The 20,208-nt window shown below is 35.2% G+C and overlaps 2 protein-coding genes across 2 annotated transcripts; one reads left to right on the forward strand and one right to left on the reverse strand.

Annotated features, from left to right (window-relative positions):
* Positions 1-285: 285 nt before the first annotated feature.
* LOC140178471 (uncharacterized) lies at positions 286-1,864 on the reverse strand. The gene is made up of 4 exons (XM_072215561.1): positions 1,514-1,864; positions 1,329-1,463; positions 565-876; positions 286-471 (listed from the first exon to the last, which is right to left on the reverse strand). The coding sequence occupies exons 1-4, from the start codon at positions 1,862-1,864 to the stop codon at positions 286-288; spliced, it is 984 nt and encodes a 327-aa protein (XP_072071662.1).
* A 6,384-nt stretch (positions 1,865-8,248) lies between these two features.
* LOC112742218 (monolignol oxidoreductase AtBBE-like 15) lies at positions 8,249-10,411 on the forward strand. Its single transcript, XM_025791458.2, has 2 exons — positions 8,249-9,319; positions 9,747-10,411. Exons 1-2 carry the CDS (start codon positions 8,365-8,367, stop codon positions 10,409-10,411), a joined length of 1,620 nt encoding a protein of 539 aa, XP_025647243.2. The 5' UTR covers positions 8,249-8,364.
* The last annotated feature ends 9,797 nt before the right edge of the window (positions 10,412-20,208 follow it).

A 20,208-nucleotide genomic window follows, 5' to 3' on the forward strand; every position in this document is an offset into this window, starting at 1 on the left:
GGCCAGTTGGGTCCAGTCCGATCAATTCAGTCCGTTGGTTCGTTTTTGAACCAAAATCTTTAAAATTAGTGTCAAAATTTATATATTTAATATTTCTACTCCTCTAAATCATAAAAATTTAATTTCCTAATTTTTTTTAATAATAATTAATTTATTAGCTAATTATTTATTAATTTTGTGGGGTTTACATCCTACCCACCTAATTATAAATTTTGCCCCCAAAATTCATATTCAATTACCTGAAAATAGGTGCGGGTAGTCCTTTCTCATTTCTGACTCAAGTTCTCAAGTGTGTTCCTCAATTTCAGCTCCACTCCAAACAACTTTTACTAATGAGACTTTCTTTCCACGTAATCGCTTAATACTAGCATCGTCAATTCGAACCGGAGTCATTTGAAGCGTCAGATCCTCTTTTAATTGAACTGATTCAGGTTCTAAAATGTGGCTAGCATCAGAAGTGTATTTTCGAAGCTGCAAAACATGAAATACGTCGTGCATGTTTGAAAGATGCGGTGGTAGAGCTATCTAATACACCACCGGCCCGATTCTCTTCAGGATTTGAACTGGACCGATATAACGAGGATTCAATTTCTTTGCTTTGATTGCGCTACCCACTATTGTTATTGGAGTAACTCTTAGAAATACATGATCTCCTTCATCAAATTCTAACGATTTTTGTCTCTGATCAGCGTAGCTCTTATGGCGACTCTGAGCGGTTTGCATTCGGTTTCGGATTTTCTTAATCTGTTCGGCGATTTCAGCTACTAACTCAGGCCCTAACAAACTTGTTTCCCCAGCTTCATACCAACATAGTGGAGATTGGCACTTTCTCCTATACAAAGCCTCATATGGAGCCATTCCAATGCTGCATGGTAACTGTTATTATATGCAAACTCTGCTAGCGGCATATACCGATCCCAACTCATTGATTGGTCCAAAACGCAAGCCCTCAACATATCCTCTAGGGTTTTAATTATCCTCTCTAATTGGCCATCGGTTTGAGGATGGTACGTAGTACTTAAACTCAACTGAGTTCCAAATGCTTTCTAAAATGCCCCCCCAGAATCTTGAAGTGAAACAAGGATCTCTGTCGGAGATTTTGGTGGTAGGCACACCGTGCAACCTTAGAATTTCCTTGATGTACAAACGTGCTAGGTCCTCTAAGGTATAATTGATCCGAACGGGCAAAAAGTGAGCTGACTTCGTCAGCCGATCCACGATCACCCAAACTGTGTCAAATCCAACTCAAGTTCTTGGCAAACCCGACACAAAATCCATGGCGATGCTTTCCCATTTCCATTGCGGAATTTCTAGTGTTCAATCTTTACTTTCTGATAATTCAAACATTTTGAAACATGCAATGCCACATCATTCTTCGTTTCCGGCCACCAGAACATCGCCTTTAGATCATCGTACATCTTGGTACTTCCCAGATGGATAGAGAATCTGCTCATATGCGCCTCCTTCAACATATCTTACCACAAATTCCTAATATTCGGTATGCAAATCCTACCCTTGTACATCCATATTCCGTCTCCATCCCATGAAACTCTCCATCGCTTTCCCTTTTCGATTGTCGGCAATACCTTCTGTAACTCCTGATCCTTTTGTGAGCTTTTGAAATTTCAGACTTGAAATCACTAGAGATCTGCAGTTGGTTTAAGCAGACACTCCTATTAAATTCTCCGACACCCAGTCTTAAATCCCCAAACTTGCTCACCAACTCCTCTTCCTTAATCATCATCCAAGCGACCGTCAATGACTTTCGACTCAAGGCATCCGCTACAACGTTTGCCTTCCCTAGGTGATAACTTAACTCAAAGTCATAATCTTCTAGCAACTCCATCCACCTCCTTTGCCGCATGTTGAGCTCCTTTTGATCAAAGTGATACTTGAAACTCTTATGATTAGAGAAGACTCAAAACTTCACTACGTACAAGTAATGCCTCCAAATCTTCAATGCAAATACAACCGCAGACAATTCCAAGTCATCAGTTGGGTAATTCATCTCATGAGGTCTCAGCTGATGCGATGTGTAAGCTACCACATTCCGGTGTTGCATCAAAACACACCCCAAACCTTTCAACGAAGCATCACAATACACTTCGAATGGCACATTAGGTTCGGGTAACACAAGCACAGGCGCTATAGTCAGTTTCTGCTTCAAAAATTGAAAGCTCTCCTCACATTCTGATGTCCAGACAAATGGCGCATCCTTTTGAGTTAACTTTGTCAAAGGCAATGCAATTTGTGAAAAGCGCTTGATAAACCTCTGGTAATATCCTGCCAAACCTAAGAAGCTTCTAATCTCCATCACTGATGTAGGTTGTCCCCAATCCATTACTGCCTCAACCTTAGAAGGATCCACTACTATTCCCTGCTTACTCATTATGTGACCCAGAAATTTCACCTCATTCTTCTAGAATTCACATTTAGAAAGTTTTGCATACAACTTCCTCTCTTTCAGAATCCGCAGCACGATCTGCAAGTGTTCCGCATGCTCTTCCTCAGTCTTAGAGTAGATTAGAATATCATCAATGAAGACGATGACGAATCTATTCAGGAAAGGACAGAATATCCGGTTCAGATAGTCCATGAACACAGCAGAGGTATTGGTTAATCCAAATGACATCATAGTGTATTGACCATATCAAATTCTGAGAGCCGTTTTTGGGATATCTTCATCTCTCACTCTTATCTGGTGATAACCAGACCTTAAGTCAATCTTGGAAAAGATACCAGCTCCTTGCAATTGGTCCATCAGATAATCAATTTTCGGCAATTGGTATTTATTCTTTATGGTTACTTTGTTCAGTTGTCTGTAATCTACGCACAGCCGCATACCTCTATCCTTCTTTTTCACCAACAACACCAGTGCTCCCCACGGAGAAACGCTCGGACAAATGAAGTTCTTACTCATTAACTCCTCCAGTTGAGCCTTAAGTTCAACCAGCTTCAAAGGCGACATTCGGTAAGGCTCAATTAAAATTGGTCCTGCTCCAGGAACCAGCTCAATCGCAAACTCGATTTCTCGAGAAGGAGGAAATTCAGGGATATCCTCAGGGAATACTTTTGGAAATTCATTCACAACTGGAATGTGATTCAAACTTTGTTCAACGTCCGATACACAGGCAGCCAATAGTATGAATCCTGAACACTCACTCCTACTACAATTCACTATGACAGAATTCAGGTAATATCCATTCGCCACCACAGGTCCTTCAGACCCTTCAGACATAAATCAAGTCCAGTCATCGGCAAGCAAATCAAGTCATGGACAAAAGTTCGGTGCTTAATTCGAAACAGAACTTGTTGATAGCCTAATCTAGTTACGACAGCCTCAGAGACAGAACTATGTACTTGCAAATCATAGGTTAGCATGGTTATCTTCAATCCTAACTTACTAGCTTTCTCAAACGATATAAATGAATGTGATGCCCCAGTATCAAATAAAACAATTAAGATTTTATCACCAATTTCACATTTACCTCTAATCAGAGTGTTTGACCTTTCAACACCATCCGCTGACATGGTAAATACACGTCTCTGCTGCTAAACTCTCTCAGCTTCCTGTCTCTTCCTCTTTGGACAATTCTAGGATAAATGTCCCACTCCACCACAGTAGTAGCATACACCCTGTCCAGCTCTAAATGGGAGTGTTAGGATGATATTCCCCACATCTCCTACATGTCAAGTTATTGGGAGGATTCTGAATCTGCTTTCCTTTGCCTCTTCCCTGGTTATTGTTATTATTGAATCTATGAACTTATTCTAACCCAGATGTTGTTGTGGGACATAACTGCCTCGCTTGAAATTCTGTCCTCTAGGCGCAAAGTTCCTCCCCTGATCTCTCCTAACAAAAGCTCGGTGATCACCCCTGTCTAATGCTACCTTTCTCACACAGTCCTCTACAACTCGGCTCTTGTTTACCAGTTCAGATAAGACTCTGATCTCCATCGGGCCCACTGTATTCAGGATGTAACTCCGCAGACCACCTTCATATTTTATGCATTTTCAATCTTTAAAATCCCCCGGAGCACCTTGACAAATCCTAGAGAACTGATACAACTCTTCAAACCGATTGGTGTACTCTGCCACTGACATAGGACCTTGCTTCAACTGTAGCAACTCAAGCTCGTTCGCTGTCCTTATTGAGTTTGGGAAATACTTCTTATAAAACTTGGATTGGAATACATCCCAAGGGATTGCAACATTATCTCGCTGAAGAAAGCGTCGGGTCCCTTACCACCAATACTGAGCTTTACACATCAGCTGATAAGTAGCAAATTCAACACACTTATCTTCAGGTACTTGTTGTGCTCGCAAAGCTCGTTCCATTACCTAAAACCAATTATCAGCCTCTGTGGAATTCGTAGTTCCTCTAAAAGTTGGTGGGTTTATTTTTAGAAAAGTTGCTAAGGTCATCGGCCCATTTCTGCCATTACCCTCGTTTCCGTTATTAACTTGCTGACCAATGGCCTCAGTCGTTGACTGCATAGCAGCTGCCATATTTTCCAAAACATTTGTAAGGTTCACCGGATTATTCATAGTGGTTTCAGGTTCTGCATTAATATTTCGGCCTCTGCCTCGACCGCGTCCATGTCCACGAGTCATCATTTGGTTCCTGTTCACACCAAACAAGTGATATTAAGGTGACCAGTCTCAATATCTCAAGTCTAATGCTTCAAAGTTCCAAATGCGTACTTATAAACAAATATGCCACATATATTAATTAGATATCCTAATTAGCATATACACACACCCAGAGTATGCGCAGAAGCATAGTCAGTCCATTCCTCAGGCTCTACAAGAACGAACTACTCTGATACCATAATGTAACACCCTACCACACAGAGCTTTACGCTTAAGTCGTAAAGCAGAGGTGACAAGGTATTACGACCTTTAAAAGAAAAAACTTATATAAATATAGTTGAAAGAAATTATATCTAGGAACTTTTAAAGAATAACCTAAACAAGCGAAAACAGAAAATTGTTTCAAACTCGTGTGAATAATCGTAAAAGGGATAGGTAAGCTCAAAATAAGGCTAAAAATATTATTTACATATCAGAGTTCCAAAAACATAGATATCAAGCTCTAGAATCGACCTGCGAAGCTAAGGGCGGCCATAGTATATATATATATATATATATACAACCCAAAAATTAAACTCAAACTACATAATAAACACCTGTTTCTCCAAATCAACCTCTTGGAGGGACAAATATAAAATTTATACAGAGGAAAATCTATATATATATATATATATATATATATATATATATATATATATATATATATATATATATATAGCATAAATACAACACCCTAAAATAACCAAACTTTGCTTGCACGAAAAACTCCAGACGCTCAGCGAGGTGCCTCTCGACTTGCATCTGAAAAACAACAGAATATATATGGAATGATAAATAGAGGTTTTTGGCATGGTAAAGGTGCCCACATAGTTAATATAAAAGGTCTCGGAAAAGCCAAAGGCATTCCTAGAACTTCGACACTCAGATTTCAACTTAAAGACCCAACTAAACCAGAAATTAAGTAAGTTATCTAAGGTATTCAAGTTTTAAATCTAACTTTAACTTAACATTTCACTTTCTGTCTCCTTCAACCCTCCGAATCACTGGTGGAACAACCCCCCCTCCTCATACCTCTGCCAAGAGGGATTTCTCAAAAAATATACACATACAATTCAAGCAAGAAAAACACAGACAGAGGTACAATTATAGCAAATAGAACAAGTAGAAGATAAGCAGAGTTAAGCAATTAAGCAAACCAAAACAATGCACACCCAAGCAAAACATACAAATGTACATGATGTATGCCTGTCCTATGGCTGATGAGTCTTATCTGTCGGTTATATAGCCAGCCCGACATGTACTGGTAGTTAACCATTGGACAGTCCGTCTGTGCGCGCATCCCCAAGCTCAAAAATAATATCCTTTGAGTCAAACTCCAAGATCAATAATTTAATATTCCATGGAGTCAAACTCCAAGTTCAATAATATAATATTCAAAATCCATATATATATATATATATATATATATATATATATATATATATATATATATATGCATGCTTATGGGGGAACCTGGAGAGTTAAAGTGCCCAGTCACATCTTGTGACAAAGGGTCAACAAATAGTCTCAAATACACAAGCCACATAACAATCTTTTTCTTTTTAAAATAACACTTCAAATCAAAACTCCAATTCCAATTCTTATAGAAATTTTAGCAGTATCTCCTCTAAAACTTAAACTTCTGCCACCCTTAAAGGGTCCCAACCACCAAACCAAACACCTCTCAGTCATTCAAATCATTTTCAGTATCAAATAATTTCAAAATCAAACCACTTCCAATATTAAATCTTTTCTCAAAATCAACCAACTCCAATAGAAAATTATTTACAAAAATCGAACCATACATCATATACAATATACACAATCCATCAATAATTCATTCAGTTCATTCCTATCTTAAGGTCTTCTAGCCTAAGTTTTCACGTGACATTAAACATTAACTACGAGAAACCAAAACCATACCTTGGCCGATTCCTCCCTAAGCTCGAAACACCTCAAAAACCTCTCCTTTCATAACCTCCAAGCCTCCAAATGTCAATTCTTCAAACCTAATTACCCATATTTCATTTCAAACTGCCCAATTGAATGCCAAATAAATCAGAACATAATCTATTTCACACAATATCACTATAATCATCATAGAGTTCACTAATTCAATGATTCACAAGCGTTTAACAGTTTCTTACCTTACCCACAGATCTATTGGACAAAACTCAGTGGTTATCCGCTGTTTGAGTTCACCTAAACCATTAAAATCATTCAATTCCACAATATCCAAACCATAAAGTCACAAAATTGAGAAGGGAGAGAACTAGGAGAGAAATGCTAATTTCTTACCACTTTGTTCAAATAGAATTGAAGAGAATTCTGAGACGAAGAACGTGACCACTGACAGCTCGTCAATTAGAACTTCGGATTGAAAGTTATAAGGATTTGAAAACCGAAGTGGGGGTTAGGGTTGCTACGGCATTAATTCCCTCTCCTTCAGCGTATGCTTAGTAATGAAGGTGAAGAAAAGCTTGTCCTCGGTGATTAATAGGTTGGGTTTTTGGGCCAGTTGGATCCGGTCCGACCGATTCGGCTTGTTGGTCTGTTTTGAACTAAAATCTTTAAAATTAATGTCAAAATTTATATTTTTAATATTTCTACTCCTCTAAATCATAAAAATTTAATTTTTTAATTTTTTTAATAATAATTAATTTATTGACTAATTATTTATTAATTTCGCATGGTTTACATCGGTAATCTTTTATGGCGACGATTTTCTCTTCTTTTTCGTTGAAAAATTCGATGGTAAATTCGCCAGTATAACTCAACACTAAATCCGATAGTAATTCCGATGGTACTCAACATTTATTTATAGTGAAATTCGTGATGCTTTTTTACCAATCACAAAATAATTTAGCGATGACAAAATTGTCACAAAACATTAAAAAAAAACATTGTGAAAATACTATTTTATTGTAGTGATAGGTCACAAATTTTACAATAGTTTTTTCCTATAAATTGATAAGACACTTAAATGTAATGGATAAGAACCGAAAAATATTTGACTTGTCAAGATAGAATTACTTTCGATATATAAATAGAGTCTCATTAAATTTTATAAGAAAAATATTTCAATAAATCAATTTACGCGTTGATAATTATTAAATCGACTGATTTTGGCATTATATTTTATATTTTCTTTCTTAATCTATAAATAGGCTAACTTTATGGTAGATAAAACATATCTTTTCAACAAGATAAAATTATTTTCTTGTCTTTAAATTGTTCATGTGCTTTAATAACATCTTTCTATCATTCTGTTACCAATAGTGGATCTTAACAAATTAAAATAATTTAGTATCATTTGAATACTACTATTATTTTACTTAGAAACTTAATAAAAAAGAGATACACATCGACTTTGTCAAGAAATAAAATAGTTACAAAGGTAAGGTTATTATATTGTGATTTATTTCCTAAATGTTTAATTTAATGAGATTTGAATTTTGTTCTTTGTGATTTCTACTCATTTAACATATTATAAAGTGGAGATATGATTCTTCATATCCTATCACTCAATTCTAATAAATATCTTTATAATTTTCAAATAAAGAAATAATTAATTATTTTGTAATAAGACTTTATATAGTAGTTTTGTTTTTTTTTTTTTTAAATTTAAGACAATTTTTGGGAGTACAAGCTAAGTGAAAAATTATATCATTAATTCTATGAATTAGTATTGAAGTTGTACTATATATTGGAACAATAGATTATACATTTGAGATGTTCGATCATAAAATCATGGTGTCATCACCAAGTTCATACTTGTTGGTTATAGTGCTTTTGTTATTAGTTTTATTGACAACTTCAGCTTCAATTGAAGAAAACTTTATCCAATGTCTAAGCTCATATTTTTCAAGCAATCCAAAACAATTTTCTACAATAGTTATCACTAGGAAAAATGAATCATTCATGAGTACCCTTAATTCCACAGCACAAAACCTAAGGTATTTGACGCCTTCAATGCCAAAGCCAGAATTTATATTCACACCTTTAAATGAATCTCATGTTCAAGCTGCAGTTATTTGCTCAAAAAAAATTGATGTTCACATGAGAATACGAAGCGGCGGCCATGACTACGAAGGAGTCTCATATGTTTCTGAGATTGAAACTCCTTTCATAATCATTGATTTGGCTAAACTTCGTATAATCAATGTAAACATAACAGACAATAGTGCCTGGGTTCAAGCCGGAGCCACAATCGGAGAAGTTTATTATAGAATATCAGAAAAAAGTGCGGTTCACGGATTCCCTGGAGGCATATGCACAAGCATAGGTGTTGGAGGGCACATTGCGGGAGGTGGATTCGGAGCCATGGTAAGGAAGTATGGGCTTGCATCTGACAATGTCCTCGATGCAAAACTAGTTGATGCCAATGGGAGATTGCTGGACAGAGAAGCCATGGGAGAAATCCCGTTTTGGGCCATTAGAGGAGGTGGAAGTGGAAACTTTGGAATCATTCTTTGGTGGAAGATAAAGCTTGTTCCTGTGCCAGAAACTGTGACCGTGTTCACAGTTACCAAGACAATAGAGCAAGGTGCGGAAGACATTTTCCTTGCATGGAAAGTTGTGGCTTCCATTGACAATGATCTTTTCATAAGAGTCATCTTTCAACCAGTTAGTGCTGCCAATAAAACTGGGAGAACCGTCTCAACTTCTTACAATGCCCTCTTCCTTGGTAAGCCTCTCTAATATGCACAATGCACCCCTATTAAAACGTGTTACATACAATTTTCCTTCCTTGGTGATGCTCTATAATGTATCTGCGTATGCTTATGCATCTCAGAGCTTGTCATAAAATTACATGTATCACAAAATTTTAAATCATTATTAACTATAGTTATATATATTTATTATGCTTTTTACACTAGAGATTTTTTTTTTCTTAGATTTAGAGTGGGAATTTGTATATATATATTTTTCTCTTTCTATTTTATCTTATACAAAAATAATAACTATAAAATTTTAAGTCATAAAAATTCTAATAGCATATCATGAAATCATTTTTCACAAAAATTTAAGACATAAGATATCATATATCTAACATTGAGCATCAGATTGTATTGTATTTAATGTTTGTATTTATATTTTTATAACAAATGTAGGTGATGCGAGTAGACTCCTCAAAATTATGCAACATGACTTTCCTAAGTTGGGTTTGACAGAAAAAGATTGCTTGCAAATGAGTTGGATTAAATCGGTACTCTATCTTGCTGGTTACCCTAATGATACAAACCCTGATGTCTTGCTTCAAGGAAAACCAATATTCAGAAACTACTTCAAAAGCAAGTCGGATTTTTTTCCATATTCGACACCGCCCATTCAAGGGTTATTCGCAAGGTTGGTTAAAGAAGATAACCCTTTAATAATTTGGAACCCATGGGCCGGAGGAAGAACATATTTCTCAAATTCTGTTACGCCATTTCCTTATGGATTTGAAAATCTTTTTTTGGTCGAGTACTTAACTTTGTGGCATAATGCATCCGAGGATGGGTCAAAGCATTTAGATTGGATTAGAAAGATCTACAAGTACATGACCCCTTATACAAATACTCAAAATCTAGGCAGGATAGCATATGTGAATTATAGGGATCTTGATTTAGGAGTGAATAAGAAAAATGCCACAATTTTTACAGAAGCAGCTGCATGGGGTATTTCATATTATCAAGAAAATTTCAAAAAGTTAGTGAAAATAAAGAATAAAATGGATCCTGAAAATGTCTTTAGACATGAGCAGAGTATTCCACCAGATCTATCAATCATGGCTTAAAATCCAAAAATATATATATCCACACATATATGTGTGAGTGGTTTAGGTTTATATACTAATTTAAAAGAATAGGAGGGGTTGTACGTAATTTTATTATGCATTAATAAATAAAAAGAGAAGTACACACTCAATATATAGTCTCAATAATTTTCATGTCCAACTACTTTAATCTCCATCTGTTAACGCTACTAAAAAAATTAATTTTGGTGACAAATTTTTAGTGGCCATAATATAATGGCTACTGTTAATTTTGTTTAAGTTATATTTTAGTAGCAATTATACATTTGTCATTATTATTATATTTTGTAATGATAATTATTACTATTATCACTAAATTATTATTGTCTTTCTACTTTTAGTTCTAATTTTCTCCATCAATAACTGCAATTACCATTATTGTCGCTAAATTTTTAACTTTATTTTTATTTTTATCATCTTCTTTCATCAAATACCAAACATAGTAAAAAACTCTCCTACCTAAAATAAAAAACTCAAAACAGCACAACCTCAAGCACTTTCCTCCATCACCGACCACTACCACAGATCTTGCCATCGCCAACAACCGTCCATCATTCAAACTACATCGTTGTTCCTATTTTCATCCTCTGCCTCAGATCCACGTTACTGTTTTTGTTTCTTCGTTCGTCTCAGATCTATGTTGCTACGGCAGACCCAGCATCACTTTCATCTTCAAAAGTATCGTTAATGGCGGCAAGGAAGCTCGACAAGGAGGTTGAGGAGGTTATTAACCGGATGCTCGCTCGTTTGGCTTTCTGCGAAATTCTAAACTTGAGCTCATGCTCTCCAATTCCGGCACTGTTCGCGAAAAGGTTCGACAATTCTCCTCTCCAGTGGCGGATCTTGAAACAAAATTTTGGAGGGGCCAAAAATTTAACATAAAAATTTAATAATAATATTTATATTAAAATAAAATTTATAAATATAATTATTCTTTAAGTTTGTTACTAATAAGATAATAAATAAATAATTCTACAAATAAAAAATACAAAATAATTTATAATAGAACTCTTCGAGTCTTTAGTGACTTGAAATCTTCAATAATTGAATAAGAACTAAACTTTTTAGCAATTTATAATATTTATTGAATTTTTTTATTAATTTATACAAATACAATAATATCAATACTTATTAGATATTCTAGTATTTTTATCATATAAAAAATTAAATTAAATAAATAATAAAATATAAAATAATATTAAATTAAATAAATAAAAATATCTAATTTTTTATATTTGAACTCAAAAGTAAAAGAAGTGTTGCTTGTTGAATAAAGAGCTACGAAATGCGAATACAGAAGCTGCTAGCAAAGCAGCGTATTTTTGTAACAATGATTTTTATTTTTTATTTTATTAGATGATTTTTTTATTCTTTTTTTTTTTGTTAGATAACTTCTTTTATTTGATTTGATTGTTAGATGATCTTTTTTTTTTCTTTTTTTTGTTAGATAACTTTTTTTATTTGATTTTATCTTTTAATTTTGATGTGTTGTGAAAGCTAATAAAAGCCCATCCAGTTCAGTCCAAATCCAACATGTTTTTAATGTTTAAAATTAAAAATTATTGTGTAATAAAAGTAAGGGATGAGAATTAAGCTTGAGTGCTTTAAATCATAGTAAAGTATTTGAGTCAACTTGAACCTTTTTTTTTATTTTTCGAAGTACTACTAATTTTTTTATAAAAAGTTTGGGGGACTGTGGCCCCCCTTTGTCTCAACTAAGCTCTCTCTCTCTCTCTCTCTCTCTCTCTCTCTCTCTCTCTCTCTCTCTCTCTCTCTCTCTCTCTCTCTATTATATATATATATATATATATATATATATATATATATATATATATATATATATATATATATATCAGCAATTTCTTTTTAACTTTGAAGATTCTACTGCTGATTTTGTGAATAATTGTGTTAATTGTGCAAATATCATAGGATTTCAAATTTGCGGTTGTGAGGGACTCAGAGAAATCGGAATTAGAATATAATAGTAACAAATTATATAGGTTTGAGTTCTACCAATTTTGCTTCTATGATCTGTGATTCACTATTTGGTCTTTCTTGCATGTTTCATAGTTTTACATTGATATTTTTCATTTTCTCTAGCCAATAAACGATTAGTTCTCTATTCTGAAATTTAGCAGGATTTTGTTGTTGTCGCCATCGCCAACGGTTGTTGTTGCTCTTCTGTTTCTCTCTGGTGACTAAACTTGTTGCTCATTGCTCAGCTCCACGGCCGCCATAGTTGTTGTGCTTTTCTGAAAGCCCTTATTTATAGTTAGAATTGCTGCAATTTTTCTTAAAGAAAACTTTTGTGTTGGTTATAGTTGTATGTTATGTTATTGACACAACTAGAAAATGGATTAATACAGACAAATTTACAGATAGATTTAGTCTTTATTATAGATGGATTTTTGGTTACCAACGGATTTTGTCCCTCTGTAAAAGCCTCGTCGGAAATTATTTACCGACGAATTTTTTTTCGTCGAAAAATTACCAACGGATTTTTACCAGTTACTGACGAATTTTCCCTCGATAAATTCTCCATCCATTTTCCTGGAACGTCAAACTTTTCGACGGATTTTCCGTCGGTAATTATAGACAGATTTTTTTACGGATTTTTCGTCTGTAATTACAGACGGATTTTCCAACAGATTTTTCGTCAGTAATTACAGACGGATTTTCTGACGGATTTTTTGTCAGTAATTACAGACGGATTTTCCAACGGATTTTCCATCAGTAATTGGAACCTTGGAAAACCATTCTAAACTCTAAATACAGACAGAAAATCCGTCTGTAAATCCATCAGTAAGGTAAAATAATTTTTTTATTTTTCATTGCAAAATAAACTTGTTTTCATACAAAATAAATATAAATTTAATAAATACAAATTTTTATCTAATTTGTATTTAAATATTTATAATATTTCAAAAAATAAACAAATTCATCGTATTATCAAACTAAAAGAAAATATTATAAATAAACAAGTCAATATAATTCAAAACATAAACAAAGTGTATTGATACATCAACTATAATAATAAATAACAGCCATACACCAACAAAGTTTATTGAGTAAATTAAAAGTTGTTAATGGGTATCCAAAGAGCTCTAAATAATTTTTCTCATACTAGTAAATTAAAAGACCTATCCTACAAGCAACTCCTATTCAATTTTCTAACTCATTTGAACAATTTTCACTACTCTAATATTTAAATTGTAATAGAAGATTTATTAGATGAAGTTGGTGAAGGAGGTCCTTTGTTAATTCCACTTATCTCATCTGCAAAATTCACTTCACTTGCTCTTTCTGCTACTACTGCTTCTTCATCATCCCAGTTTTCCTCACACGGTCACAAATGTTCTCTAAGACCATCATCCATGTGCTAAAATAGTGGTACCTGAAAAAATTAAAAATTTTTTAGCATCCAAGGCCTGTTCACCCCCTTTAGGATTTGGGCTAGTTCAGTTCATATCTTTAGGACCCAGAAGAGAATTAACATCTCAAGTAGCTGATGTGTATCAAAATCATGAAAGACATTTACTAGAAACAGAACCAGGTAGCTGATGTTACATTACTGAAGCAAGCTAGAACTCTAGGGACACCATCACATGGTCCATCCACACCAGGATTGAAGTCCATTCTTGGGCCAATCTAGTTATAGGGTCTCACAATTGTGAACTTGAGGCCATTCTCCGCATGCTCAGCTATAGGTTTGCACAGCAATATAATTAAGTTAACAAAGAAAATAAAATCTAATTATAGCTTACCATAAAAAAGAAAAAGTATATTCTTTACCATATATTAGCCTATCGGTCATTTGCTTTGCACAAGCATAAGACCATCTCTACTTCTCTACTGGACCAAATATACAAGGACTGACGTCTTCCTTTAGCATATAGTATTTAGGATCCTGTAGCATGAAAAAAGTAAGGGTAAAATACAAGGGTACCAGCATCATATTAACCTAAATTCTCCATTTCTTTTGGAATTCTTTGCACCAGAACATACCTAAGCAACGAACTTTGACAATTATGCCCTGGCTTTCCAATATGGAGTCAACGTATAGGCCAGAACCAGCACACAGCACCTTTAGCTTCGCAATATGGAGTCAAACTTGACACAGAATGAAACAATAGGAAATAGTTATCTATGAGGTATATTAAGTGAAATTTTTGCAATCAAGATTTATTTACTACCATGTAGTTCTCAGGTTCTAATAGCTCAAATATGGTTTAGGCAAACTGTGATTGGATTTTAGAAACAGAACCGTCGTTTTTCTGATCATAAGTCATTGAAGTGAACCGTCGGTTTACACTTTCAACAGGAGCATTGGCATAAATTAACAAACAGAAAATATTATAAATTAAACAAAACACATTAGAAGCAAATTCCAAAACCAATGTAAAAAAATCAAAGGTGAAAGTGGCCTCACTCTCTAAACAATAATTATAAACCAACTTTAATTAAAGGTAAATTAAAAAAAAAGAACATTACCTCACTTTTCAAGTATTTTAATTCTCATATCTAGAATTTTGGTTCCTATTGATTCAAAACTGAATTGTTAAAGCTAAGTTCCAGTTTGATTCTTCTTTTGCCATTGAAGCAAATAAATAATAAACTTCTCCATTATTATACTTTTCTTCTACTATTCAATTTCTCCATCCCAAAAAATACAAACAAAAAAACACACGCACGTACGCACAGGTTCATTCTATTTATATGCATTCATTACTTTGCTGCATTCACTGGCACTAGAATAAAGGGCTACAAATTGATTCAGACTCTTCCTATTTCTTTTCAATCATGCTAGGTGTATAGTGTATATTAAAAGAAATGTCATGTACATGCACAAAGTGCTCCACCAAGAAGAGGTACCTAGAACCAATCAATCAGAAGAAACACACACATACACACAAATAAGAGCTAATTAATAATAAAAGGAAGAAATTAAGGAAGAAAAACTCACCATACCCCAAGAAAGGCCCTTCCAAGCTTGATGACTGGATTTCTGTATTGCCAGACTGAAAATGAAAAGTAATAAAAGGTTACAGAAGCTTCAATAGTTATATAAGTCAACAATTTAAGCAACTAACAGAATGGAAGAGTAAAAATAAGTGTTACATAACATAAATTCATCGCTGCTACATAACTTACAAAGCATATTCAATAGGAAAAAGCAACTAATATATCTAGAACTTAGGATTCAAACAAACAAATTTCATGAAATCTTATGAAAAACCTGAAATATACCATTGGCATACTGCAAGAGCAACTAATCTGACCAAGTTGATCCCAAGAATATTCATGAGAATTTCCACATTTGTGGCAGTAACCAATATAGCATAATGCCTACAATAACCATATGAGTTATAAATCAAATCAAGGGAGTAACACAAACAAGATCAAAAGTGCAACACAAGCAGAGAAGTACATTACCTACTGTCATGAATCTTGCCACGATTTAATCTGAGTAAGACTCTGAAAACAGGTCTGTGATACCCATAGTACGAAAACAAGGGAGTAATATGATACCCTAAGAATGTATCTTCCCTGGTAGCTCCACCTATAAGCATTCGCAAACCAACCTCATTCGAATATGGCATAGGGCGCACATAGGCTCCATATGCAGGTAAAGAACTAGCAATAAAAACAGATAGTAGTTACAGAACATGTCAAAACTTGCCTAGTCACATTGAATTTCCTAGAACAAACACAAACCAGGCACTGCAATTTTCACATGTTCATACACAGACACTAAGATTAGTCTAACTTGGTCACAACATATCATCAAAACTACTAAAACCGCCTCAAACCAGCCATCGCAACTGTCACATGTTTAAACAGACACCAACACTTGTACAACTATGTTATAAAACATCATCAAAACTAGGGAAAGCATCACAACCAAGCAGCTATAGAGATGAAGAGGAAATGATACTAGCATAGTTGCTAATTTTTGTTCTTTAGCTTTAGATTTTTCATTTGAAAAATCATGAAATACTTTTTGAACCACAGCTCTTTTAGGAGTCGCAGCATACCTGAAAGAAAAAAATTATGGTTTTCAATGAAAGAAAAAAATAGACAACCATCAAACTTTAATGAAAAAATAAGGACAAACAAAACAGACAAGCCAGGGAAGTAATGAAGAGTGGGTACCAGTAACTGAATGTGAACAACACGGTAGAGCATTTTATATGTTAAATAATAATAATAATAATAATAATAATAATAATAATAATAATAATAATAATAATAATATTGAATTTTGAAGCTCTCTGTTGCATCCTACTCATATTGAACTAGCAAGTGCCAAGTTTTATAAATTATTCCCAATGAACTAGCTTACATTCAATATTTTTATTATAAGTTCAATTTTCCTAAAACTCTCTCTAAATGTAAACTTACAATTTCTCATGAGTTTGTACTTAATTTATTGCTTAATGCTTGAAACATATCTCATTCAGATTATTCTCCTCTGTAACATGGCATTTTGATGGTTCAAAATTTGGAAAAAAAATTATCAAATCAATTGAAACTGACCTACCTTTTTATCGTTGCAGACTTGGAAGTACTTTGTTATTCCCCTAATTCTCTATTCCTGAGAAAATACATCCATTTGTTAACCGTGAAGATCATCGTGTTAGCATGATTAAGGTCTATGTTAGCAACTTGTTCTTTCTAGTTTTGCATCGTGAAGCAAGACACTAACATTATTAATAGTTGGGAATAATTTTCAGGCAATATTATACACAGGAAATGATAGCTCAGATCAAAATTCAAATAAAGCATCTACTCTTATAAGATTATTTAGTTATGGCAAATGAACCAAGCATTGAAAACACAAAACAGTATTTGATAAGGGAATTAGGGAAACATAGCATTTTTTGTTCAGGGTGGCCACCTTGAAGAATCAATGGAAATAACTAATTATTATTACAATTTATTTGTTTATTAACATAAATCATGACATGGAGTTGTGGGGACAAACCTTATGGAAGTTGAATATCAAGTCCAGTTCACAGACCTGCAAATGGTGATGCAAGCAATACTGAATTAGAAAGATATGAGAAAATGCTATATTCTGAGGAAGAGAAGAATGGTACATTAGGGTCTGAATGGTATAAACAAACTCAAATTTATTAACCTTGATTTCAAATTTATACTCTCCATAAAGATAGAGAATGAACTATGAAGTGTTGTTTAGTAGTGTTTACCTCTGGAAGCATTGACGAGAGCGAAGAAGCTCTGTTCAAGGTCATGGATGAAATCACCTTCCTTCTTTGACAAGAAGAGCTTGATGCGACGGTAGCTTTCAAACATGGTTCGAACCTCATCTTTGTTCCTCTGCTTGGTGACGACCTAATCCTGTGACAGAGGCGGAGGAGGAGGAGTAGGCGGATGAGCTAGGGTTTGAGGATATTGTGGCGGCGGTGCTAGCGGTAGTGGTGTGGTAGTGGGGATTCCGGGAGACTGTCGTGCTTTCGCTTCTTCAACAGCTGCTCGGCGGACGCCATTGGTTATGGTTAGTGCCACTGAATGAGCGATCGGTGCTGTAGTTTTATAAAATTGCGAAGGTAGACCAAGGCGACGAAGACGGTGGCGGAGAAATGCACATTAGGGTTCGAAAGGAAACGACGCGAGCAACACACATAGAAGAACCGGGAAGGGGTGTGATGGGGCAATGGAAGTTCAGTGCAATGGAGGTTCGGTGCGGCGGCGGCGCAAGGTGCGACGGCGGTGCAAGGCTGAGTAGCGCCGCCGATAGAGCATTTGGAGGGAAGGGTGTGGAGGCACGGGGAAGAATATGTGAAATGAGGAGGAGTTCGTAACGCCGAACTTTATTTTAATATTTCCGATGGAAAATTTTAAATTACAGACAGATTTTTCATCTGTAATAATTTAATAAATGCAGCATTTTTGTTCATTTAATTACAGACGAATTTTCCGTCTGTATCTATTTTTCACGAAAAATTAATTTTTCGACAGAATTATTGACAAATTTTCTTTTTCGTCTGTAATTTATGCTAATTCATTTTTTGGTTTTCTGACAAAAAATTTCTCTGAAATTTCGTCTGTATTTCTGTGGTATAAAATCCATCGGAAATATCCGTCTGTAATAACTAATTTTCTAGTAGTGATGAATGTGTGTATTGGCAAATAGGGGTATAGAAAAGATGATGGTTTGCATCTGGAGCGTGATGTGGATGAGCAGCTTTTGCTGTATATTCCATTCACACAAATGATTAAACTTTATCACCTTTCTCATTTTTTGTATGGTTGAATAATTTACTTGGCAATAATAACCATTTCTAATTGTTTTAGAAAATATTTTTTTATCTTAAATGCTTCTTTCCTTAATGGAATAACAGTATCCAAGCAGTCAGTGTATGATCTAGATATCATGATGATACTCCAATTATTTTGATTTTTAGATGTGATCTAGATTTATTGTTGTTATTATTAATATTCAGATACTAAGGATCATTATGTGTCTATGTATGCCTATTGTGTATGTATTACATTGTATTTTCTTTTACTTCGACAAGATTATAATTGAAATTCAATGTTATCTTTTAGGCCCCATGACTGCTAAACCGTTCTCTGACAAGGAGAACATGGGATTTAGGTAAACATTGGTGTTCATACCCTAGGTCGAGCTATCTGACCTGGGGTGATCGAGGACAAAGCAACCGACCTCTTCAAGTCAGTACAACTGACCTCTTCTTTAAAAGAGGTCGGCCAAATTGCTACCAAGGCCCAAGAAGGCCCAAGCTAAGGGACATAGCCCAAATCTAAAGGCAGCTATAGCCTAGAAAGATAGAGGCGATACTCCCTGAAAGATAAGATGACCTCACTTGAAAGATAAAGATAAGATAACTAACTTATCTTACCTAGAAAGGTCATCCCACACCACTATAAATACACTGGAGCACCCAGGTATAACTCATATTCTGATCCTACAAAAAACCTACTTAAAGCCCATGCTAACTTAAGTATCGGAGTCTCTTGCAGGTACCACCACCCTCCGGTGACGAAGGATCAGCAGCATCTCTAGCTCCACCAGATCCAACAAGTCGGACACGGCAGCTCCGGCCATCACAGCAGATCTTATCCGAGATCGACCTTCAGTTTCAGGTAACCCTCGGAACATTGGCGGCGTTGCCGGGGAACCTGGAAGTCATCCCATCACCATGGCGGACAACCATGACAATAACCACAACTCTGGTTTGGAAGAAAGAACTCCGCATAAAAACACGGATGCTACATCAAAAGATGTGCCTTAAAACAAGGGGGATAAGCAACCCTCCAACACAAACACAGAAATCTTGGAAGCCATCCGAGAACAACAAGATCGCCTCAAACAGCTCGAACAAGAGGCTGAACATCAGCGAGAAGCTGAAAGAGACCTCCACAAAGAAACTAGGCGACGACGAGATCTAGAGGATAAGCTTCTAAAGCTCGAAGCCGACCTCAAGACCAGAATTGCTCCTTCCAACCATGAGGATAACTCCCACAAGGACCAAGATCCCTTCAGCAAAGAGATCATGAAGGCTAAAGTTCCAAAAGATTTTAAAGCTCCTGACATGAGGTCATATGATGGTACCTCGGATCCCAGCCATCATTTCAGTAACTTCAGAAGCAGAATGTATCTTACTGACGCCTCGGATGCCGTTCAATGCAAAGCCTTCCTAACAACCCTGACAAAAATAGCAATAAAGTGGTTTGACAGTTTGCCTCCCAGGTCTATTACAAGTTTTGATGACTTAGCCAAGAAGTTCCTT

The sequence above is a fragment of the Arachis hypogaea genome, chromosome 14 (genome assembly GCF_003086295.3).
Source record: "Arachis hypogaea cultivar Tifrunner chromosome 14, arahy.Tifrunner.gnm2.J5K5, whole genome shotgun sequence".
Taxonomy (NCBI): Eukaryota; Viridiplantae; Streptophyta; class Magnoliopsida; order Fabales; family Fabaceae; genus Arachis; species Arachis hypogaea.